The sequence below is a fragment of the Trachypithecus francoisi genome, unplaced genomic scaffold (assembly GCF_009764315.1).
Source record: "Trachypithecus francoisi isolate TF-2019V2 unplaced genomic scaffold, Tfra_2.0 Lachesis_group5, whole genome shotgun sequence".
Classification (NCBI taxonomy): Eukaryota; Metazoa; Chordata; class Mammalia; order Primates; family Cercopithecidae; genus Trachypithecus; species Trachypithecus francoisi.
The window spans coordinates 128816806-128843112 of record NW_022681470.1 but is presented as its reverse complement, the minus strand read 5'-3'; the positions used below and the strand labels follow the sequence as shown (position 1 = coordinate 128843112).

The following is a 26307-nucleotide window of genomic DNA, read 5'->3' as shown; positions in this document are numbered from 1 at the left end:
AACAGCAACTGGTCAACATGCCAGTTGGTAATTTATCAACTGCTAAGATAATTTATAAGGAACTAAGAAAAGATCTAAGGAAAAAAAAATGCTGTATGATACAAACACCTGGGAAGCTAAACACACTGGCACTTAAAAGTTCAGAGATGCTGGGAAAGGTGGCTCACACCTATAATCCCAGCACTTTGGGATGCTGAGGCAGGTGGATCACTTGAGCCCAGGAGTTTGAGACCAGCCTGGGCAACACGGCGAAAGCCCATCTCTACCAAAAAAAAAAATATATATATATATATTAGCCAAGTGTGGTGGAGCGCGGCTATAGTCCCAGCTACTCAGAAGGCTGAAGTGGAAGGACTGCTTGAGCCCAGGAGGTCAAGGCTTCAGTGAGCCATGATCACACCACTGCACTCTAGTATACGTGACAAAGCAAGACCCTGTTTCAAAAAAAAAAAAAAAGGCAGAGAGACTTATTATGAAGGAGGCAACTTTTCAAACACAACTTTTCAAACACAAATGTTTGTAATTTCAAACATCTCTTTGTAATGCAACACCAGAGAAACAGGACATGAATGTGCAGCAACTTGCCAGGTAAAAGAATGGAAAATGAGTAACAAAAAACTTATTTTAGTCCATTTGAGCTTCTATAACAAAATATCTTGGACTGGGTAATTTTTAAAAAACAGAAATTTATTGCTCACAGTTCTGGAGGGTTGGAAGCCCAAGATCAAGGCATCAGCAAGTCTGGCATAAGGTAAGGACCCATTCCTCACAGATGGAGGCTTTTATGGGCCCTCACATGGTAGAATGGGCAAAAGGGCTCCCTCAAGCCTCCTATAATGGCACTAATCCCATTTATGAGGATTACAGACTCCCAAAGGTCCAACATATTAATACCATCACCTTTGGGATTAGATTTCAACACATGAATTTTAGAGGGTAACAAACAGACCATGGCAAAACTACATGCCTAACCTAGAGAGGAATCACATCCTTTCACATCAACAAAATCAAGCACAAATTCATGTCTCACAGCAATAGAAATAATGTAACAAAGACAGAATTTGGAGAAGACACAAGGAATTATGACAGGAAACAACTCAGAGACAACACAGAAGAAAGATACCTAAATGACAGGGATTTCTCTAGTTCTGAAAAATAGAGATTTCTTTTTTTTTTCTGTGTTTAAGATCAGGGCTTGGAGAAGGTTTATAGGCTCCTCCCAAATATTATGATCAGAAACTAAGAGTATGGAAATTACTTTATACAGACATTCCAGACAGATAAGCCTAGCAGACTTCACTTTTAAGATTTCTCAATTTCAAGAGACTATCTTAGGCTAAGCTAGTTGCCACAGAAAAGGTAGTATAATAAATTGTTTAATTAATTATATCATCAAATTCTTTAGGAAATCAGACAACTGACAAAAATTTTAAAACAATCCTCAATGAAAATAACAAGAATAAAGACTTCCAATAAAGATTTAAAGACCTTTCCTATGGTTAAAAATCATGAATTTTTAAATAGAGACTTGAAAATACCTATTTTGCTTGCAAGCTCTTCACTTCCTTGGTGCTGCTGGATGTTTTATGGAGAGTATCCTCAGGAAAACTGAGGTAATGCTATGGTGGTAAAATTATAAATATAAGATGGACATTAGGTCATCTAGATCAGCCTGTCCAAAAGAAATACAATTCAGTCCACTTATGAAATGCTAAAAGTTCTAGTCACTACAATTAAAAGCTTTCAGAAAAAGATGAAAAAATATATATATATATCTTAAATAGAGATGGGGTCTTGAGAGCCTGGTCTCAAACTCCTGGGCTTAAGCAATCCTACCACCTAGGCCTCCCAAAGTGCTGCCATTACAGGAGTAATCTACCAGGCCCAGCCTGAAATTAATTTTAATAATTTATCAAATACAGTTGAAATGTCACTTCAACAGGTAAACAAATTTTTTTTCAATTACTAAGACAGTCTCTTTTTCAAATCAAATTTTAATATCTAGTATATATTTTACTCTTATAGCATATCACAAGTCAAACCAGTCAGATTTTGGGTACTCAATTGCCACATATGGTTACTGGCTACCATACCAGACAATACAGATCTAGATTTTGGTAGGATATAACGATATATAAACTAAGTTTTCAAAGATTCCTGTTTACTATATTTTTTTAAAATCACAAAATACATTTATTACTTTAAAAAGAACCCTTTCTGGCCGGGCGCAGTGGCTCAAGCCTGTAATCCCAGCACTTTGGGAGGCCGAGACGGGCGGATCATGAGGTCAGGAGATCGAGACCATCCTGGCTAACACGGTGAAACCCCGTCTCTACTAAAAAATACAAAAACTAGCCGGGCGAGGTGGCGGGCGCCTGTAGTCCCAGCTACTCGGGAGGCTGAGGCAGGAGAATAGCGTAAACCCAGGGAGGCGGAGCTTGCAGTGAGCTGAGATCTGGCCACTGCACTCCAGTCCGGGCGACAGAGCGAGACTCCGCCTCAAAAACAAACAAACAAACAAAAAAAACAAAAACAAAAAAAGAACACTTTCTGGCCAGGTGCAGTGACTCACACCTGTAATCTCAGCACTATGGGAGGCTGAAGTGGGCCAATCACTCGAGGTCAGGAGTTTGAGACCAGCCTGGCTAACATGGTGAAAGCCCATCTCTACCAAAAAATACAAAAATTAGCCAGGCACAGTGGCGAGCGCCTGTGAACCCAGCTACTTGGGAGGCTGGGGTCAGAGAATCGCTTGAACCAAGGAGGCAGAGGTTGCAGTGAGCCGAGATGGCCCTACTGCATTCCAGCCTGGGTGACAGAGTGAGACCTTGTCTCATAAATCAATAAACTCTTTCTTTTTCTTCATTCTCATATCTCAGTCCCCAAAATATACTAAAAAGCCAAATATGATTCCAAATAACAGAATGTAAAAGAGAACAAATATGGCTGCAATGCCTAAGTTTTAAACCACGCAAATAATGGCTCACTCAAAATTTAAATTAGCAACATTCCCCTCCTTAATTAAAATGCAATCCTATTACACTTGAGACTTACCTCCATAAATTCATCTCTGCCAAAGCCTTTGTGTTTTTAAAATGAAAAAAGAAAAGCACATTTAACATGCAAGGGAAAAAAAAACTATCCGATTACAACTTTAAAACTATCAATTATTAACTTTCATCAAATAGATCTTTGACATTACATTAAACCATTTCTTCACATCTTTCTGGGGTTGCCACATGTACTTATTTTTAAAAAGTAACAGCTGCAGTAAAACTATAAAAAGAAAAATATTTCTTTATAGAATTTGATATTTTCATGTTCCTTAAATTTTAATTTTCTCAAATGTTGCTATTTTTACACTTTCTGAATCAAAGACAGTTAACACAACCAGAGAATCATCTACATTTGGGGAAGGGAAGAATAAACATCTACTTTATTATGCTACAAAGTGTAAGTCGTATCTCATAATTTTTACTTTAGATCTATAACTTACATTTGTAATATATATATAATATATAATATATAGGTTACATATATAACTTACCTACATTACAAACCACAGATGTAGAGAGAATTTAAATTATTATTCTTACAATTTTTCCACAGACTTACTAGTTGGTGGGGTGATAGGACACATAATTGTCAGATTCACCAAGGTTGAAACGAAGGAAAAATCGTTAAGGGCAGCCAGAGAGAAAGGTCAGGTTACCCACAAAGGGAAGCCCATCAGACTAATAGTGGATCTCCTGACAGAAACTCTACAAGCCAGAAGAGAGTGGGGGCCAATATTCAACGTTCTTAAAGAAAAGAATTTTCAACCCAGAATTTCATTTCCAGCCAAACTAAACTGCATAAGTGATGGAGAAATAAAATCCTTTACAGACAAGCAAACGCTGAGAGATTTTGTCACCACCAGGCCTGCCTTAAAAGAGCTCCTGAAGGAAGCACTAAACATGGAAAGGAACAACCGGTACCAGCCACTGCAAAAAACATGCCAAATTGGAAAGATCATCAATGCTATGAAGAAACTGAATCAATTAATGGACAAAATAACCGGCTAACATCATAATGACAGGATGATATTCATACATAACAATATTAACCTTAAATGTAAATGGACTAAATACCCCAATTAAAAGACACAGACTGGCAAATTAGATAAAGGAGTTTCCATCAGTGTGCTCTATTTAGGAGACCCATCTCACATGCAAAGATGCACACAGGCTCAAAATAAAGGGATGGAGGAAGATCTACCAAGCAAATTGAAAGCAAAAAAAAGCAGGGGTTGCAATCCTAGTCTCTGATAAAACAGATTTTAAACCAACAAAGATCAAAAGAGACAAAGAAGGCCATTACATAATGGTAAAGGGATCAATTCAACAAGAAGAGCTAACTATACTAAATACATATGCACCCAATACAGGAGCACCCAGATTCATAAAGCAAGTCCGGAGAGACCTACAAAGAGACTTAGACTCCCACACAATAATAATGGGAGACTTTAACACCCCACTGTCAACATTAGACAGTTCAAAGAGACAGAAAGTTAACAAGGATATCCAGGAATTGAACTCAGCTCTGCACCAAGCAGACCTAATACACATCTACAGAACTCTCCACCCAAATCAACAGAATATACATTCTTCTCAGCAATACATGGCACTTACTCCAAAACTGACCACATAGTTGGAAGTAAAGCACTCCTCAGCAAATGTAAAAGAACAGAAATCACAACAAACTGTCTCTCAGACCATAGTGCAATCAAAGTAGAACTCAGGATTCAGAAACTCACTCGAAACTGCACAACTACACGGAAACTGAACAACCTGCTCTTGAATGACTACTGGGTACATAATGAAATAAACGCAGAAATAAAGATGTTCTTTGAAACCAATGAAAACAAAGATACAATGTACCAGAATTTCTGGGATACATTTAAAGCAATATGTAGAAGGAAATTTATAGCACTAAATGCCCACAAGAGAAGCAGGAAAGATCTAAAATCGACACCCTAACATCACAATTAACTAGAGAAGAGCAAACACATTCAAAAGCTAGCAGAAGGCAAGAAATAACTAAGATCAGAGCAGAACTGAAGGAGACAGAGACACAAAAACACTCTTCAAAAAATCAATGAATCCAGGAGCTGGTTTTTTGAAAAGATCAACAAAATTGATAGGCCGCTAGCAAGACTAATAAAGAAGAAAAGAGAGAAGAATCACATAGACTCAATAAAAAATGATAAAGGGGATATCACCACCAATCCCACAGATATACAAACTACCATTAGAGAATACTATAAACACCTGTACCCAAATAAATTAGAAAAATCTAGAAGAAATGGATGAATTCCTGAACACATACACCCTCCCAAGACTAAACCAGGAAGAAGTGGAATCTCTGAATAGACCAAGAACAGGCTCCGAAATTGAGGCAATAATTAATAGCCTACCAGCCAAAAAAAGTCCAGGACAAGAGGGATTCACAGCCAAATTCTGCCAGAGGTACAAAAAAGAGCTTGTACCATTCCTTCTCAAACTATTCCAGTCAAAAGAAAAAGAGGGAATCCTCCCTAACTCATTTTATGAGGCCAGCATCATCCTGATACCAAAGCCTGGTAGAGACACAACAAAAAAAGAGAATTTTAGGCCAATACCCCTGATGAACATCAATGTCAAAATCCTCAATAAAATATTGGCAAACCGAATACAGCAGCACATCAAAAAGCTTATCCACCATGATCAAGTCAGATTCATCCCTGGGATGCAAGGCTGGTTCAACATACGCAAATCAATAAACGTAATCCATCACATCACCAGAACCAATGACAAAAAACACATGATTATCTCAATAGATGCAGAAAAGGCCTTTGACAAAAGTCAACAGCCTTCATGCTAAAAAAACAATAAATTTGGTATTGATGGAACATATCTCAAAATAATAAGAGCTATTTATGACAAACCCACAGCCAATATCATACTGAATGGGCAAAAGCTGGAAGCATTCCCTTTGAAAACTGGCACAAGACAGGGATGCCCTCTCTCACCACTCCTATTCAAAACAGTGTTGGAAGTTCTGGCCAGGACAATCAGGCAAGAGAAAGAAATAAAGGGTATTCAATTAGAAAACAAGGAAGTCAAATTGTCACTGTTTGCAGATGACATGGTTGTATATTTAGAGAACTCCATCGTCTCAGCCCAAAATCTCCCTAAGCTGATAAGCAACTTCAACAAAGTCTCAGGATACAAAATCAATGAGCAAAAATCACAAGTATTTCTATACACCAATAATAGAGAGCCAACAAATCACGAGTGAACTCACATTAACAATTGCTACAAAGAGAATAAAATACCTAGGAATCCAACTTGCAAGGGATGTGAAGGACCTCTTCAAGGAGAACTACAAATCACTGCTCAACAAAATAAGAAGACACAAACAAATGGAAGAACATTCCATGCTCATGGACAGGAAGAATCAATATTCTGACAATGGCCATACTGCCCAGGTAATTTACAGATTCACTGCTATCCCCATCAAGTTACCACTGACTTTCTTCACAGAATTGGAAAAAACTAAAGTTCATATGGAACCAAAAAAGAGCCCACATAGCCAAGACAATCCTAAGCAAAAGAACAAAGCTGGAGGCATCATGCTACCTGACCTCAAACTACACTACAAGGCTACAGTAACCAAAACAGCATGGTACTGGTACCAAAACAGAGATATAGACCAATGGAACAGAACAGAGGCCTCAGAAATAACACCACACATCTACAACCATCTGATCTTTGACAAACCTGACAAAAACAAAATATGGGAAAAGGATTCCCTATTTAATAAATGATGCTGGGAAAACTGGCTAGCCATATGTAGAAAGCTGGAACTGGATCCCTTCCTTACACCATATACCAAAATTAACTCAGGATGGATTAAAGACTTAAATGTAACATCTGACACCATAAAAACTCTAGAAGAAAACCTAGGCAGTACCATTCAGGACATAGGCATGGGCAAAGACTTCCTGACTAGAACACCAAAAGCAATGGTAACGAAAGCCAAAACTGACAAATGGGATCTAATTAAATTAAAGAGCTTCTGCACAGCACAAGAAACTATCATCAGAGTGAACAGGCAACCTACAGAATGGGAGAAAATCTTTGCAATCTACCCATCTGACGAAGGGCTAATATCCATAATCTACAAAGAACTCAAACAAATTTACAAGAAAAAAACAACCCCATCAAAAAGTGGGCAAAGGATATGAACAGACACTTCTCAAAAGAAGACATTTATGCAGCATACAGACAAATGGTCATCATCACTGGTCATCAGAGAAATGAAAATCAAAACCGCAATGAGACACTATCTCACACCAGTTAGAATGGCGATCATTAGAAAGTCAGGAAACAACAGATGCTGGAGAGGATGTGGAGAAATAGGAATGCTTTTACACTGTTGGTGGGAATGTAAAAAATTAGTTCAACCATTGTGGAAGACAGTGTGGCGATTCCTCATGCATCTAGAATTAGAAATACCATTTGACCCAGCTATCCCATTACTGGGTATATACCCAAAGGATTATAAATCATGTTATTATAAAGACACATGTACACGTATGTTTACTGTGGCACTATTCACAATAACAAAGACTTGGAACCAACCCAAATGTCCATCAATGATAGACCAGATTAAGAAAATGTGGTACATATATACCATGGAATACTATGCAGCCATAAAAAAAGGATGAGTTTATGTCCTTTGCAGGGACATGGATGAAGCTGGAAACCATCATTCTTAGCAAACTATCACAAGAACAGAAAACCAAACACTGCACGTTCTCACTCACAGGTGGGAACTGAACAATGAAAATACTTGGACACAGGGAGGGGAACATCACACACCAGGGCCTGTCAGGGGATGGAGGGCTGGGGGAGGGATAGCATTAAGAGAAATACTCAACGTAAATAACGAGTTAATGGGGGGAGCAAACCAACATGGCACATATATACCTTTGTAACAAACCTGCACATTGTGCACATGTACCCTAGAACTTAAAGTATAACAATAATTAAAAAAAAAAAAGACTGCAGTAATTATTCCTTAGTTGTCAACATATACATTAAACACATCTGGTATTCTGGGGTAAATTGTGAATTGTTTGGGAACAAGCAATTCATCTATACCCATGCCTTACCTACAACAATTTTAATATAGTGCTTTGTGTATTTTAGTTGCACAGTAACTATTTATCACAACCATAAAAATAAATTCAACTTTGGTCATCTACAAAATCTATACCAGAAGTTATCTTTACTGTAAACTACTTCATCCTTGTATATAATAATCAGTTGAACACTTAAAAATACTTTACACCCTTCAGCACCGTCTGTAAGTGCTTTGTCAGCCCTGCCCTAGCTTCATGTCTCACTATTTTTCTATCACATACCTCCTTTTGCTTTATTTAATAGTCCCTGTCATTTCCTTTTCTCTAAGAAACTATTTACTCATAACAGCCCTCACACAACCTAACACTCCACTTTGATCTTTCAAGATCCTCTTCTAATTTCATCTTATCCAAGAAACTTTGAGAATCTACATATTATTTTAAAAGACTATCTCTTCCCAAAACTTCTGACCAGAGGATTTGTCCAAAATCTTTCAAATGCAGTAAACAAAGGGGTAGAAAGTTAAAACCAAAACATATATACACACACTAAACCCACATAAAGTTATCATGTGGCACACCCAGCTTTCTACCTTATAAAACCAAAACATATATACACACACTAAACCCACATAAAGTTATCATGTGGCACACCCAGCTTTCTACCTTACCCATTGAGTGCTGAGAGCCAAAGAAAACCTTTAAAAGGGCTTTCTAGGAAATGATCATAAGAAAGCAGTATTTTCTATCACCAGGTTTGCATGAGTTGGTATTAGGTCCTATTCTTGGGGCTCAATGAGGTCAGACTCAAAATCTATAGTTCCTAAATCCTGTTCCCTGTGAATTTCCTTCAAGCTTCTGTTGTGTGTCTCCATCTCAAAAGAAAGGGACCAAGTCTGAGGACAGGTAACTATTTAAAGTAAAAATTACCTCAGCGGTAAAAGCATAAAATTACTTCAATAATTACCTTGGCAGTAAATTTTTTTAAGGCTAAGCAGAGGTAACATTCAGAATATATTTATATATGATATTAACTCCAATATCTAATTGTCAAATAATATAAATCAATTTTTCTAACTCTGTTCAGACTTCTTCCCATGCCAAAGGAAAACATAAAACTTTATATGAAAAATTATTTCATTCTTGCCATGATGAAATAATAGAGACTAGATTTACCCTCTTTCCCGAAACCAAAAAAGACTGAACAAAATACATTGTTATATCAAACAATTATTTTCAAGACTTTAGGCTTGGAGCAGTCACTCATACCCATAATCCTAACACCCTGGGAGGCCAACGTGGGCAGACTGCTTCAGCCCAGACGTTCGAGACCAGCCTGGGCAACATGATGAAACCCCATCTCTATTAAAGTACAAAAATTAGCTGGGCATGGTGGCACACACCTGTAGTCCCAGCTACTCGGGAGGCAGAGGTGGAAGGATCACCCAAGCCCAGGAGGTCAAGGATGCAGTGAGCTGTGATGGCACCACTGCACTCCAGCCTGAGCAACAGAGTAAGACCCTGTCATTAAAAAAAAAAAAAAAAAAAAAAAACTTTAGACAACAGGCAGCATTGGAGAAGAATTCCTGAGACTCAGCACATAAGTAAAGTAAACTCTATGACTGCCATCTTAACCACCTTGAAATCCAGTTTCTAGGCCTTATAACAGGTGGGGAAAATTGAGATACAGTCTTGTGTGCTCCCTGAATTGAGGAGATGATGAGGAGAGTCATCGCAAGTCAGACAAGCCACATTTCAGGTACACAATGGCAGTGAGACCAAGGTGGCTAAAGTTCAGAGGACACCACCAGAGATGAAAGAACTATACAGAGATCTTCAGAGATTAGTAGATCTCCATCATATATTCAGCTGGGAACTGATCAATGCATTCATGTAAGGAAACTACCCATGGTCAGAGAATCAACCACCAGAAAAGATGAGATATAACCACGCCTAACATTCACAGAGGGTAGAGAATTATACCTATCTCCACCAGCCATACTGGAAAAGCTACTGTTTCAAGACACATTGGGAAGAGTGCACAGAAGGATCTCACCTCGGTAGAGTGGAATAATAGTCCTAGGCTCTGCATTACTCTAGAACAAATTCTTTTGAAGTAATTTAACTGCATACCAGAACAAAATTCAAGAATATTTACAGGAAAATAGAAAACAGTCAAACACAACATGATAAAATTCACAATCTCAGGTATTCAATAAAAAATTATCAGGCTTTGAGACCAGCCTGAGTAACATGGTGAAACCCCATCTCTACAAAAAATACAAAAATTAGCAGGGCATGATGGGGCACACCTGTAGTCCCAGCTACTTGGGAGGCAGAGGTGGAAGGATCACTTGAGCCAAGAAGGTCAAAGCTGCAGCGAGCCATGATCACGCCACTGTACTCAAGCCTGGGTGACAGAGTGAGATTTTGTTTCAAAAAAAACAAAAAAACAAAAAAATTGGCATGCAAAGCAGAAGAAAGGTATAACCAATAATGAGGCAGGGGGGAAATCAATCCATCAAAAGCAAACCAGCATTAACTCAAATGTTAGAATTACCAGACAAGCCCATTAAAAGTTACTATAACTGTATCCTATATATTCAAAAGTTTAATAGAGACATATTAAAAAATACTAATCTCTAACTTCTAAAGATAAAACTATAATACAATGTGAGAGAGAAAAAATACACTAGATGGGATTAATATCAACTTAGATATGGCAAAAGACAGTAGTAGTGAATTTGAATATGTAGCAACTTTCCAAAAAATAAACAAAGCATCAGTGAGCTGTGGAACAACTTCAAGTGGCCTAATATGTGTGTACTTCGAGTCTCTAAAGAAGAGGCAAGAAAGGGACAAAAAATTATTTGAAGAAAACACTGGCTCCAAAATTTCCACATTTGAAGAAAACTATAAATCCATAAGAAGTTCGACAAATCACAAATGTAAGAAACATGGAAAAAACAATGACACTTCAGAAAAAAATGCTTAAAACCAGTGAAAAAGCAGAGAAAAAAGACATATACAAAGAAATGTCCTTGAGAGTAACAAATAAACAAAAAGATAAGGAACACATCAAATTTCTCACTGAAAACACGAGAGAAATCAATGAAATCACATGATTAAAACATTTGGAAAATAAAAACTGTCAACCTATTAAATAGAATTCTATAGTCAAAGAAATATTTTTAAAAATCAAAGCCAAAATTACGACTTTCTCAGACATACAAAAGCTAAATAATTCATCACCAATACCACCACACAACATGAAATGTTAAAAAAAGTATTTCAAGAAGGAAATATCAGATGGAAATCTGGATCTAAAGAAAGGGCAGAAGAGCATTAGAAATGGTAACTAGGTAAATACATAAAAGTTTTTTCTTATTATTTCAATCTCATTTAAAGATAACTGACTGTTGAGTTAAAAAATAATGTTAGAGTTTATAACATAAAAGTAAAATGTATGACAAAACTGGTACAAAGGACTGGACAGGAGAAATGCAAGTGTGCTATTATAAGGTTCTTACAGTACATGTGAAGTCGTATAACCCTCAAAGGCAGACTTACAAGTTAAATATTTATATTATAAATCTTAACACAACCACTAAAATAACAGAGTTATAGCTTATAAATCAATAAACTATAACAAAATCATAAAAAATTCAATAAAGTCAAAGATGGCAGAATTAAAGGAAACAACAATATAAGATGATGACAAGTTTAAATATAACAATATTAATAATCACCTTAAATGTAAATAACCTATTTTCCTCAAAATCTCAAAAAAACTATGTTGTGTGAAAGAAGAGTTACAAAAGGCCACTTATTGTATCATTCCATCATAATTAAATGTCCAGAATAGGCAAATCCATAGAGACAGAAAATATATTAGTGGTTACCAGGGGTTGGAAGGAGGGTGAAACGAGGAGACTAATGGGGACAGAGTTTCTTTTTGGAGTGATGGAAATATTCTGATTGGGAGTTTGGATAGTAGTAATAATTGCACAAATTTTGTAAACATATTAAAAACCACTAAACCATACTCTTTAAAACTGTGAATTTTAGATCCATCCCTGCTAGATTTGCTCATAAAAGGTTTGGCGATCTGACTTACTTTGGCCAATAAAATTTAAGTAGAAATTATGTATACCACTCCCTAGGGGATGCTTTAAGGTATTTCAACTAGATCTCTTTTCCATCTGTCGTGAGTCTGGTTTATCCCAGATAGACACTGATTGCTGGTCACAAAACAAAGCAGTGTAAAGCAAAGATATATCCAATCTACCAATTGAGATGAATGAAATGTGAGCAAAAAATAAAACTTTAATTTAAAAATAAAATAAAATGGTTTAAGGCCGGGCGCGGTGGCTCACGCCTGTAATCCCAGCACTTTGGGAGGCCGAGACGGGCGGATCTCAAGGTCAGGAGATAGAGACCATCCTGAGTAACACGGTGAAACCCCATCTCTACTAAAAATACAAAAATTAGCCGGGCGCGGTGGCAGGCGCCTGTAGTCCCAGCTACTCGGGAGGCTGAGGCAGGAGAATGGCGTGAACCCGGGAGGCCGAGTTTGCAGTGAGTGGAGATCGCACCACTGCACTCCAGCCTGGGCGACAGAGCAAGACTCCGTCTCAAAATAAATAAATAAATAAATAAATAAATATAAATAAAATAAAATGGTTTAAATAACCCAATTAAAAGACAAAGATTGTCAGATTGTATTTCTAAAAGCAAGACCCAACTATATGCTACTAACAGACAAACTTTAAAGATTTTTCCTAGGTATGATGGCTCATACATGTAATCCAAACATTTTGGGAGGCTGAGGCGAGAGGATTGCTTGAATCCAGGAGTTCAAGAACAGCCTGGGCAACATAGTGGGACCCCCATTTCAAAAAATAAAATAAAATTTTGTAGTACCAGCTGCTTGGGAGGCTGAGATGGGAGAATTGCTCGAGCCTGGGAGATGAAGGCTGCAGAGAGCCATGATCATATCATTGCACTCCAGCCTAGGTAACAGAGTGAGACCCCGTCTCAAAAAAAAAAAGTTAAAGATAAACAAAAAAAAGAGACTACAAGCAAAAAGCTGGGAAAATATATGAGATGTTAACACTATTCAAAAAGAAGTTAGAGTGACTATATTAATATAAGATAAAGTAGATTTCCAAGCAAACAACATTAACAGAGACAAAGAAGGTCATTTTACAAGAGGATATAACAATCCTAAATGTTTATATACCTAAAATAGAACTTCAAATTACATGAAAGACAGAATTTAAAAGGAAATAGATAAATCCACAATTATAATTTGAAGTTACTACTCTTCTCTCAATATGATATAATATGTAAACAGAAAGCCAACAAAGATACACAAACAGTAGCCATCCCTTATCCACAGTTCTACTTGTCATGGTTTCTTTTTTTTGCGGGAGGGGGAGACAAGTCTCCCTCTGTCGCCCAGGCTAGAGTGCAGGGTGCAGAGGCGCAATCTCTGCTCACTGCAATCTCTGCCTCCTGGGTTCAAGCAATTCTCCTGCCTCACCCTCTGGAGTAGCTGGGATTACAGGCGCCCGCCACCATGCCCAGCTAATTGTTGTATTTTTAGTAGAGACAGGGTTTCACCATGTTGGCCAGGTTGGTCTTGAACTCCTGGCTTCAGGTGTTCCACCCACCTCAGCCTCCCAAAGTGCTAAGACTACAGGCATGAGCCACTGGGCCCAGCCAATCATGGTTTCAATTACCCACAATCAACTGTAGTATAAAAATATTAAACAGAAAGTTCCAGAAGTAAATAATTCAAAAGTTTTAAATTGTGTACCATTCTGGGCAACACGATGAAATCTCCTGCCATGCTACTCTGTCCTGCCTGGGAAGTGAATCATCCCCTTGCCCAGTGTATCCATGTTGTAAGTGCTACCAGTCAGCTAATACTTAGTAACCATCTGAGTCAGTTATCAGATATACTATTGTGATATCACAGTGATTACATTAAACCCACCCTTATTTTACTTAATAATGGCCCCAAACCACAAAAGTAGTGACGCTGGCAATTTGAATATGTCAAAGAGAAGCTATTAAAGTGCTTCCTTCAAGTGAGACGGTGGAAGTTCTCTACTTAATAAGGAAACAAACAAAATTGAATGCTGAGGCTGCTAACATTTATGGTAAAAACAAATCTATCTGTGAAACTGTGAAGGAAAAATAAATTTATACTAATTTTACTCTTGCACTTCAAACTACAAAAGTTATGGTCACAATGTATGATAAATGCTTAATTAAGATGAAAACAGCATTTTTGCTGTTTGTGAGTAGAAGTCATGAACAGAAATATGTTTCAATTGATGACAATGAGGTCTGAAACTATCCACAGTTTTTAGGTATCTCCTGGGCGACTTGGAAAATATGGCCCACACATAATGGGGGATTACTATATAGCACTAAACAACTTTATTAGAAAAGAAAGGTCACACAGACATTACAAGGTGACAAGATATTACCAATAAAGGTCAAGGACATTTCAAGACAACTTCATATCCATTTCCCTCATGAACACAGATGCAAATATATTCGTCTCTCTGTATCCTTCAGAGATTGGTTCCAGGTCAAAGATACCAAAATGTGCAGGTGGTAACGTCCCTTAGATAAAATGGTATAGTATTTACATATAACCTATGCACATCCTCCTTATATGTTAAATCAGCTCTAGATGACTTTTAGTACCTAATACAATGTAAATATTATATAATAATTATATGTATTTTTTATTTGTATTATTTTTTATTGTTATATGTTATTTCTTATTTTAAAAAATATCTTCCATCTGTGGTTCTGCAAATGCAGAATTTGTGGATATGGAGGGCAGACTGTATTTCAAACAAAATTTTAGCAAATTGAATCCAATATTTTACAAAGACAACATATAATGAAGTGGGGTTTAGCTTATGAATGCAAAGTTGGTTGAACATTGAAAAATCAATGTAATTTGCCATATTATCAGACTGAAAGAAGAAAACCATTAATGATCATTTCAGTAGAGGTAAAAAAAAAAAAAAAGCATTTGACAAAATCCAAAATCTGTTTTACATAAATTCTCAGCAAACAAGAAATAAAAAGGGGTGTCAAGTGCAGTAGCCAATGCCAGTAATGTCAGCCTTTGGGAGGCAGAGGCAGGAGGATCACTTGAGCCCAAGAGTTTAAGACCAGCCTGGGCAACATAGCAAAACCCTGTCTCTACAAAAAAGTACAAAAATTAGCCAGGCATGCTGGCATATGCCTGTAATCCCAGGAGGCAGAGTTTGGAGAATCGCTTGAGCCCAGGAGGTCAAGGCTACTGCACTGACTGTGACTGTGCCACTGATTGTGCCACTGCACTACAGCAGCCTGAGTGACAGAGCGACACCCCATCTCTAAAAGAAAGAAAGAAGGAAATGGAGAAAGAAAGAAATGGAAAGGGGCTGGTCACAGTGGTTCACGCCTGTAATCCCAGCACTTTGGGAACCCAAGTCCTTGAAGCCAGGAGTTTGAGATTAATCTAGGCAACAAAACAAGACCCCGTCTCTACAAAAAAAATTTTTTTTTACATTAACCAAGTGTAGTAGTGCACGCACGTAATTCTAGCTACTCAGGAGGCTGAGGTGGAAGGATCACTTGAGCCCAGGAGACCGAGGCAGCAGCGAGCCACTGCATGCCAGCCTGGGTGACAGAGCAAGACCTTCTCTCACAGAAAAAAAAAAAAAAAAGGAACTTCCTCAATCTGACAAAGGGCATATCCAAAAAAATACAGTTAACATCAAGCTTAACACTTTCGGCCGGGCGCGGTGGCTCAAGCCTGTAATCCCAGCACTTTGGGAGGCCGAGACGGGCGGATCACGAGGTCAGAAGATCGAGACCATCCTGGCTAACACGGTGAAACCCCGTCTCTACTAAAAATACAAAAACTAGCCGGGTGAGGTGGCGGGCGCCTGTAGTCCCAGCTACTAGGGAGGCTGAGGCAGGAGAATGGTGTAAACCCGGAAGGCGGAGCTTGCAGTGAGCTGAGATCCGGCCACTGCACTCCAGTCCGGGCGACAGAGCGAGACTCCGCCTCAAAAAAAAAAAAAAAAAAAAAAAAAGCTTAACACTTTCTTCTTAAGATCAGAAAAAGAGCAGGTATGTCTGTTCACCACTTCCATTCAAATTTATACTGGAGGTTCCAGTAAGTAGCAATAGTCAAGAAAATAGATAAAAGGCATCCAGATTGGAAAGAAGCAAAAGTGCTCTTATTCACAGATAATAGGCTCATCTATATAGAAAATCTAATGGAATCTAGACAAAAACCAAAAAAAATACCAAAACAATAACTGAGTTTAGCAAAGCTGCAGGATACATGAATCAATATAAGAAAAACAATTGTAGAGCCAGGCACAGTGGCTAACGCCTATAATCCTAGCACTTTGGGAGGCCAAGATAGGCAAATCACTTGAGGTCAAGAGTTCCAGACCAGCCTGGCCAACAGGGTGAAACCCCATCTCTACTAAAAATACAAAAATTAGCCGTCATAGTGGCACAGGCCTATAATCCTAGCTACTCAGGAGGCTGAGGGAGGAGAACTACTTCAACTCAGGAGGCAGAGGTCACAGTGAGCAGAGATCACACCACTGCACTCCAGCCTGGGTGAGAGAGTGAGGCCCCATTTCAAAAAAAACAAAAAAAAAATACAACTGTATTTTCTTTTTAACACAGAAGGTGTTAACAATTGTATTTCTATATGCTAGCAATGAATAATTAAAAATGAAGTTTACAAAAACAATACCATTGACAAATAATAATTGAGAAATACATTGTGTTCACAGGAAGGAAGGTAATACTGTTAGGGATTTAATGCAAATCCCAACCAAAATTCCAGCAGGCATTTTTGTAGAAATTAACAACTTGATTGTAAAATTCATTTGGGAATGCCAGGGACCAAAAATAGGCCAAAAAAAAAGAACAATGTTGGAGGCCTAACACTATCTGATTTCAAGACTCAGTATAAGCCTACAATAATCAAGGCAGTATAGTGCCAGCATTAAGATAGACATAAGCCTATGTCTTTTTTTGTTTTTTTGAAATGGGGCCTCACTCTCTCACCCAGACTGGAGTGCAGTGGCGTGATCTCTGCTCACTGTGACCTCTGCCTCCTGAGTTGAAGTAATTTTCCTCCCTCAGCCTTCTGAGTAGCTACGATTATAGGCACAATCCATAAAAGAACAATTTGAAATTGTGACTTAATCAAAATTTAAAATTTCTGCTCTTTAGTGGCATGAGAGAGATGGCACAGTTGAACACTGGGCAGCACTGCCAGATTTTCTTTCATTTGTGTGTGATACTCAGGAATACTTTGCCTTGAACACAAAAGCTGGCAGTCTCGTGGTTGTCCTGAGATGACTGTAATCAATGAGACTGAGGACATAAACATAAACTTTACCCATGTTCATTCAAGGGCCGTGTTGAAAGAGAACTTGTGGCAGTTATACGTCCTTACTGTGAGAATAATTTTTGCCTGAGACACCATCATCAGTCAGATCACAAGTGTGAAAAACTGGAAATCCCAAAGGCTTACACGGCTGCCACTCAGAAACTTGTTAAAGACATCAATTGCAAAACAGGAGAGACAGCAAGTAAACAAGGGAAATGTGACAAAAAATAGTGTAACAGCTGCAAAGGAATTGTACCGATAAAATAAAGGATATACACTGATGGGGATAAATCACTGCCACAGGCAGAAAGTATTTGCTTTCAAGTTTTCCTACCTAAGGGGAACAAAGAAAAGGGTAAACCAATGTTCTTTTCCATGGATGAAGCATCAAAAAGGTCACAGACTTTGCTGCTTCTCTGGCCAGTCTTAAAGATGGCAATAGGCCGGGCACGGTGGCTCACGTTTGTAATCCCAGCACTTTGGGAGGCCGAGGAGGGCGGATTACAAGGTCAGGAGTTTGAGACCAGCATGGCCAACATAGTGAAACCCTGTCTCTACTAAAAACACAAAAAATTAGCTAGGTGTGGTGGCGGGCACCTGTAATCCTAGCTACTTGGGAGGCTGAGGGAGGAGAATTGCTTGAACCCAGGAGGCAGAGGTTGCAGTGAGCAGGGACAGCGCCATTGCACTTCAGCCTGGGAGACAGTGCGAGACACCATCTCAAAAAAAAAAAAATGACACTAACAGGCCAGGCACACTGGCTCACACCTGTAATCCTGACACGTTGGGAGGCCGAGGCAGGAGGATCACTTGAGCCCAGGAGTTTGACACCAGCCTGGACAACACAGTGAGACCTCATCTCTATTTTATTTAAAAAAAAAAAGAAAAAAAAATTAACAGCTAAGAAATTAAGGTTGTGTCACATTACTTCAGGAGAAGCTTTATCCTTGGAACTTACTTTGGAAACCTGGATTGCTAAATTGGACTGTCCTTTATAAAATGGTGGAAATATAATCTTGGAATATCTTAATGATGAATGACAACTTTGTAAAAATGTTGAATCTTACTTGGAATAGTCATTCAAGGATTCAGGCCAGAAATCACAAAGAAAATTCTACATACATGTTTAAGTCAATTTCTTTAACGACAAATACAATTTTTTAAAATTCTTTAAAGTTGCTTTTTAACTTATTTCCACTGATGTCATATTTCACATTATCATCTTTCTTTTTTTTTTTTTCAAATGAGATGGAGTCTTACTCTGTGGCCCAAGCTAGAGTACACTGGCACGATCTCGGCTCACTGCAACCTCCACCTCCCAGGCTCAAGCAATTTCCTGTCTCAGCCTCCCGAGCAGCTGGGACTACAGGCACGCGCCACCACGCCCAGCTAATTTTTTTTTTTATTTTATTTTAGTAAATACGAGGTTTCACCATATTGCCCAGGGTGGTCTCGAACTCCTGAGACTGGGCAATCTACCCACTCAGCCTACCAAAGTACTGGGATTTACAGGTGTGAGCCATAGCGCCCAGCCTACACTATCACCTTTCTATTAAGGTGATAGAGTGTTTGTGTTTTAACTATGTACTGATCCTCAATTATTAGCAAATTCTTATAATTAATTAGCTTTCATTAGGTTATGCTGCAGTTAACAACAACAAAGGTGCATTTCCTGGTGAGTATTGCCAGCTGTTGACTGGCTGTAGCACTGCTCCAAATCATCTTCACTCCAGGATCAAAGGTGAAGGAAATCCCCTTTTGGGAGATTGTCATTCTTTTGGCAGAGGAAGAAAGAGATGAAAGAAACCTCAGTTTTGTCTTACAAGACACATGTACCATATTTGCTTTAAGCAAGTTATATGGCCACGCCCAGCATCATGGGGGCCAGAAAGTACAGTCTCGCTGTCTACCTACATCATGATGTATAAATTGATGTGTATACATGAATTGTAGGAACTTACAGATCACAGTCATTCAATCTCCTAATTTTTGCATAAAGAATGTTAGGCCTAGGATGGGAAAATGATTTTCTTGGTATCACTTAACTGCATTGGGGCATATTTCTGATAAAGACCCACTTCCAGGAGGATTCATCTTTTTTGTTCGTATGAATGTGTTACAAATGAGAAGAAAGTTGGGATAGCTCAACCTCATTACAGTCCGTGTATAAATACTAAAGCAAAACACTTGCCAAAAGTAACTACATTTTACCAACAAATTGAGATAAATGCTCTTGACTGATGTTTTATATTGATACCCAGAAAAACACTACTATAAGCAGAACAGAAACTATTTCTATTTGTCAACTGTCTCTTTTCTATTCTAATTGTCATGGACATGTATAGTGGCTTTAGATTTACTTAAAGGAGTAAACTTAAAATGCTCAAAAATAAATAAAATAAGATAAAACTTCTGCTTTTTGGAAGATGCTTTTAACAGAATGGTAAGCTGCCAGCTGGGGGAAGAATTTGAAAGTCATGTGCTTGATATAAGACTTTTACCTCAAATATATAAAGAACTTTCAAAACATAGTAATAAGAAAGCAAATAATCACATTTTTAAAAACTCAATATATACAGATGACAAATAAGCACACAAAAAGATGCTCAAAACCAACAGAAAAATGCAAATTAAAACCAGAGATACTAATACCTAATAAAATGGCTTAAACTAAAAAGACTGATCATACCAAGTGTTGGCAAGGATGTAGAAGAACTGGAAATTTCATACACTGCTGGTGGGATATCAAAAAGTACAGGCCCTTTGAAAAACAGTTTGGTAGTTAAACATATACCTACCATATGATCTGGTAATTCCATTCCAAGAGAAATGAAAGCATACATCCATGCAAAGGCTTATACACAAATGCTTATGGCATTTAATAGCAACAGGTGGGAGAATAACCTATGATATTTCCACATGATGGAATACTATAAAAAGGAATCAACTATTTATATGTGCTACAGCATGACTTTCAAAATTACGCTGAGTGAAATAAGCCACACCAAAAAAACTACATACTGTATGATTCCATTTCTACAAAATTCTAGAAAATGCAAACTACAGTGGCTGCCTGTGGATAGCGAGGGGGATAATGGAGATGTTCATTTTCTTGATTTTGGAGACAATTTCACAGGTGTATACGTATGTCAGAATGTATCAAATTGTACAGTTTAAGTGCGCATAGTTTATTACACCAATGATACATCAAAAAACCTATTAAAAGTTATTTTTGTTATGATTTTAAGCCACTAGCATATAGCTTGACTGAGCACAAAAGGGTGCTCTTCCATATGTATATAATGTATATATATTATATTATAGTATTTATAACATATACTATATATTTACTATATATGTATAATATATTATATAATATATTATAATAATATAACCTATTATAATATAATATATTTATATATATAAATAAATATATAAAAGAGATGATGCCCTAAAGAGTTTCTGACAACAACATGGTAAGGAAACACACAGAGTCAATATGCATTCCTAGCAGAGCAGAAAACTATTCTATTTAATACCCATTAGGAGAAAAGGATATTTTGCTTTCTATGAATAATTTATGAAAAGATTTTCCATTCTAAATCACAAATCAGTTATCTATACTGGATTAAATTATTTTACGATTTACCAAAGGAGACTGTTCAGAGAGCTGAAAATTAAAAAGTGATAGTCTCATTTACTTTTTAAAAAACTGATAAAATTCAAGAAGGATTCAGGGAATTTGCTATAGTAAGAAAACAAACCTATATAGCTATTTGAGCCAGAAGAAAATTTTAGTCTCTTTTAAGACCAATCTTCCCCCAAAAAAGACGAACACTTCTGAAAGCAACTTTGATAAATAAGGAGCCAAAAAATAGAAAAAAAAAATCTTAATGTAAGTAAATATGAATGGCTGGATTTGTATGACAATTGGAGAGAAAAAAGCCAAGCAACCTCACTCACCTATTCTGTTCTTCCAGTTTAGCCAGGAGTTCTAAGTCGTCTGGACTCAACTGTGATGGGGAAGATGGTGAAAGGGCTGGTGTTGATAGTGTGGTAGATGAGGATGTGGTATGTAATGAAGCAGATGGACTCGCCACCTGACTGGCCATCTGACTGACTGTATGCGATACTGTGTTCTTCACCCATGAGAGAGTAGAGCTCAGCTTTTCTGCAACCTTGTCTGTCGCCACCTAAAGACAAAAATAAAAGTTGCATATACTTTAGTTTCACTGTATTCATTACCGAGAACTTAATAATTCTGTCAGGATTTACTTAATAACCATCATCAGAATACTCTCTTTGAGGAATTAAAGGTAAAACCTGTTTTAGCAACAACCCATAATATCCAGCTTTTGCAAACTGTTTATTTCAGTTCTGCAGCATGAACAAATCAGAACAGTGTTCCAAACAGAGATCCATCAGGAAGTGGAAAAAATCAACCAGCGTGTTTTAAAAATGAAAAACAGCAAAAATATCAAATTAAAGGTATGTTGTCTAATGAAATTCTTATTTTAAAAATACACCCTCATGTATGTATGTATATGGGTGTACTGAGTCAGGATGTAAAATGTATTCTTTCTTGGGGTTTTAGTCAAAAATATATGCAAGTCAAGGAATTAACACATGTCCATTAGATGATCACAGAAATCCTGTAACATGACTAACAATACAATAAAAACTGGGTGTATTTAGCATAAATAAAACGTAGTGAGGCCCTTGATCGATCTCTCTTCAAACCACTAAAGAGTGTTGTTATAGAAGAGGGACTAGCACCACAGGAACAAAATTATGCTAAATGACTGGGTTAATAGAATGAGAGGGGTTCAAGGTAGAATTTCTAATAGTAGGTTTATTGAGAAATAGAATGGGATGCATAGAAAGAGTAGTACATTCCCTACCAATAGCTACATTAATGTGGCAATTGTAAAAGCCAAATGTCAAGAGTTGGTTAAGGGTAAGTTTCTGTTTTAGGTGGCTAACCAGGAAGAAAAAAGCCTTTAAGATTCCTCTCTAAGATTCAATGAATTATACATATGCTCACATATTTGTCATAAACCATGCCAACCTCCTAAACAGGTATGTATACAACAAATTCAGCTGAAAAAAAATGTACATACTGTTCAAAGCTAATACTGGTTTATATATGGCAATCCATACAAACACATGTACACACACACAAAAAATCCTGTCCAGACTCCTGGTAGTAGGTACCACGCTCCTCATTGGTTACCCAAGCATTTCCTCCTCCCCTCAATATATACATGGCTCTTTCTCTGTCTCCACTTCCTCCACTTCAATTTAGCAGAAAAATTCCAAGTATGGAAAGGATAAAATGGAAAAGCAATTCTAAGGACATAGCTAAGCCACTTAACCTGAGGACGGGGCATCTAAAAGGACAAAGATTCCATTACAAGCGCTGAATAGGGGCAAGAGTTTTATTAAACTCAAGATACCTCTCATTTTCTTTTCATTTGCTAATAATTTTCCCCTTTTAGAACTTACTTCCTTTAGAAATGATATTATAGAAAGGACCAGTGGGCTGTTACCGTTGAGAGAAGAATCCTAAGAAAGAAAAGTTGAATGGCATAAGAGATCTAAGAAAGAGAAGCATGAGGCGATCATTTACGCCCGCTTCCAGGCAAAAGAAGTCCTTCCTGTCAACTCATAGATGAGCACAGCTCATCAAGGCAAAAAGCCATATAGGAACCAAATAATAGTTTAGCCAAAACGTTATTTGTGCCAGGAAATGACAGAAGCCATAGTAGGCACCAAGATAGCCTACTGTATGATTTGTTATCCTATCAATCTTAGGATAACAATTACAAACTCAATTGCGAAAACGGCACAAATTTGCATTCCCAAAGCACACTCTAATATATTAAAAAGAGAAAATCTAATGTATGAAATTTACAGAAAAATGGAAGAAAACCTAATGTATAAACTTTATAGAAAAATGGTACACTTTACTAATATATTAATTTCAAATATACTTACAATTTTCAAGAATTAATGCTTTACATTTTCATTATATTAAACTCCCCTACTCGGTACGTTAATTACCACAAAAGCAAAAGATACCTATTAATTGCTTCATTAAAAGAAATTTATATCATACCCCTTCTGCACACCATAGCAACAGGCTTCGATTTAAAGAGTTTGGAATAATCAAGAGCACAATTCTGCCATGCTTTCGACCTCACTGAAATGGAATTCAGCCTATAACTACTGAAGACTCAACTTCAAATTTTAAGTTCTTAAATATAGTTAGAGTATTTAATTGCAGTTGCAATTTAATCAAGTTTAATATTCATAGAATCGAGAAATCCCACAGGGCTAAATTATTTTTTCATATATCATCATGTACTATTTTTCTTTAATTTTACTTTTCCAAACTTCCACCCTGCCACCTTTGTATCTCTTTTCCTCAACCTAGGGTAAATTGAGGTCACATAAATAAATAGAAATAAATCTGACAATACAACTATGTCACAAAGTTCCTGTCTATCTCATAGAGGTGTTATGCATTTATTTTAAAAAGTGAACATAGTGAACGGCGCGGAGGCTCACGCCTGTAATCCCAACACTTTGGGAGGCCGAGACGGGCAGATCACCTGAGGCCAGGAGTTCGAGACCAGCTTGGCCAACATGGCAAAACCCCGTGTCTACTAAAAATAAAAAAATCAGCTGGGCATAGTGGTGGGCGCCTGTAATCCCAGCTACTCAGGACTCTGAAGCAGGAGAATCGCTTGAACCCGGGAGGCAGAGGCTGCAGTGTGCCAAGATTGCGTACTGCACTCCAGCCTGAACGACAAAAGCAAAACTGTTTCAAAAAAAAAAAAAAAGTGAACATACTTTGAAAATGCTAAAACCATCATTAAAAAGGCTTAGTAATCACACACAAAAGGCCACATATTGTATGATTCCATTTACATAAAATTTCCAGAATAGGAAAATCCAGAAGTAGACAGCAATTTCCAAGGCCTGGGAAAGGGGATGGGAAATGACTACTAATGGGTACAGGATTTCTTTATGAGGCGATGTAAATATTCTGGGATTGGTCAGCAGTGATGGTTGCACAACCTTGTGAATATAATAAATGCCACTGAATTTTACACTTTAAAACGGGCAACTTCATGGTATATAAATTATATCTCAATTTTTAAGTGTACTAAAAGCATTATATACTATTACAATATTTGAATACAATCTCCCATGAGAAACAGACATGATTATATCACTTTATATTTTATTAAGAGAATGCTCTTAACTTCCCTAAAACTTCCCTATTTTTAAAGATTCTGATTTTAGATCAAAAATCATAAGGGAGAAAAGGCCATGGCTATGGTTAATTACCTCCTGAATCATACTGTGAAACTGCATCACATTTCTAGAGTATAATATTCCCTTCTGGGTAAAGGGTACTATTGTGGCTAAAGAGGAACTATGAGCATGGAGGGTACCTGTGCCATCACTGAGAGTCAAAAACCCAACAGATCTTTAAATGTCAAAGGTCAAGTTACCTTTAAAAAAAAAAAAGTGCAGTACGGCAGTACACATTTCATAATGTCAGGACTTCAGCTATATACAGATGTCACAAAGATTAATCAATCACTTTGAAGTTCTATCTTTTTAACCTTCCTTACAGCCAGGGAATATTTCCTAACACTTTTTCATATCTGTTTACTGAAATGAATGCATGAGATGATTTTAAAATATAGTTAACGTTAGTGTACATACAGCTTGCTTATATAAACAGTTCACTATTATCATTTTATAATCTTCCTTCAAAAAGTACAGAAAGCAGAGACAAGTAGCTTTTAACACAGAAGTTCAAACACTTTCAAGGGCTATTGAGGACTAAGAGAATTTTCCACCACCACACCACAGTGCAAAACTGCTTTATTTTCCGTCTCTTATGAGCTTCTCCAAAGTACCTGCTGTTTATTCCCACCCCTCTAATCTGTGTTACACTCATTTTTCTCTCTGCTTCTTCTTTTCTTTTCTGGTTTCTTATCTCTTGACAATTTTCTTACACTCTTTGATTCTCACAAAGCTGGCCATTATGAGGGACTGCCAACCAGACATCTCATATTCCTTCCTTGAGATGAGTGGACCAAAAACACACAGGTCAAGATTTGGGTTTTATTTTTTATTGGGCTCACTTTCACTGTGTCAGATATACATATGTGTATATGTGTGTGTCTGTGTACACGTATGTATAAAATCAACTAATATTTACTGAGTATTCTGTGTAAGTCACTATGCAAAGCATGGAGACTGCTATAATTAAAGATAGTCCCTTATCCTGTCATTATTCCTGTATTTCTTTTTTTTTTTTTTTTGAGGCGGAGTCTCGCTCTGTCGCCCGGACTGGAGTGCAGTGGCCAGATTTCAGCTCACTGCAAGCTCCGCCTCCCGGGTTTCCGCCATTCTCCTGCCTCAGCCTCCCGAGTAGCTGGGACTACAGGCGCCCGCCACCTCGCCCGGCTAGTTTTTTTTTTTGTATTTTTAGTAGAGACGGGGTTTCACCGTGTTAGCCAGGATGGTCTCGATCTCCTGACCTCGTGATCCGCCCGTCTCGGCCTCCCAAAGTGCTGGGATTACAGGCTTGAGCCACCGCGCCCGGCCTATTCCTGTATTTCTTAAAGTCATATGGAAAAGTATCTAAAATAGATCCCTATCACTCCCTTTAGTATCT

General features: G+C 37.6%; 1 protein-coding gene and 1 pseudogene across 7 annotated transcripts in view; one reads left to right on the top strand and one right to left on the bottom strand.

The window, feature by feature from the left end:
* Window positions 1-26307, bottom strand: part of EVI5 (ecotropic viral integration site 5) — a 271308-nt gene that overhangs the window by 194438 nt on the left and 50563 nt on the right. For 6 of the 7 annotated variants that reach the window (XM_033200700.1, XM_033200699.1, XM_033200704.1 and 3 more), the window contains one exon: window positions 21570-21799. In XM_033200700.1, the coding sequence (XP_033056591.1) occupies window positions 21570-21718 (149 nt within the window). In that variant the 5' untranslated portion in view covers window positions 21719-21799. Of the gene's footprint in view, window positions 1-13988; window positions 14209-21569; window positions 21800-26307 lie in introns of those variants that run through there. The other variant, XM_033200705.1, reaches the window with a different exon arrangement.
* LOC117076069 lies at window positions 18-18097 on the top strand (annotated as a pseudogene).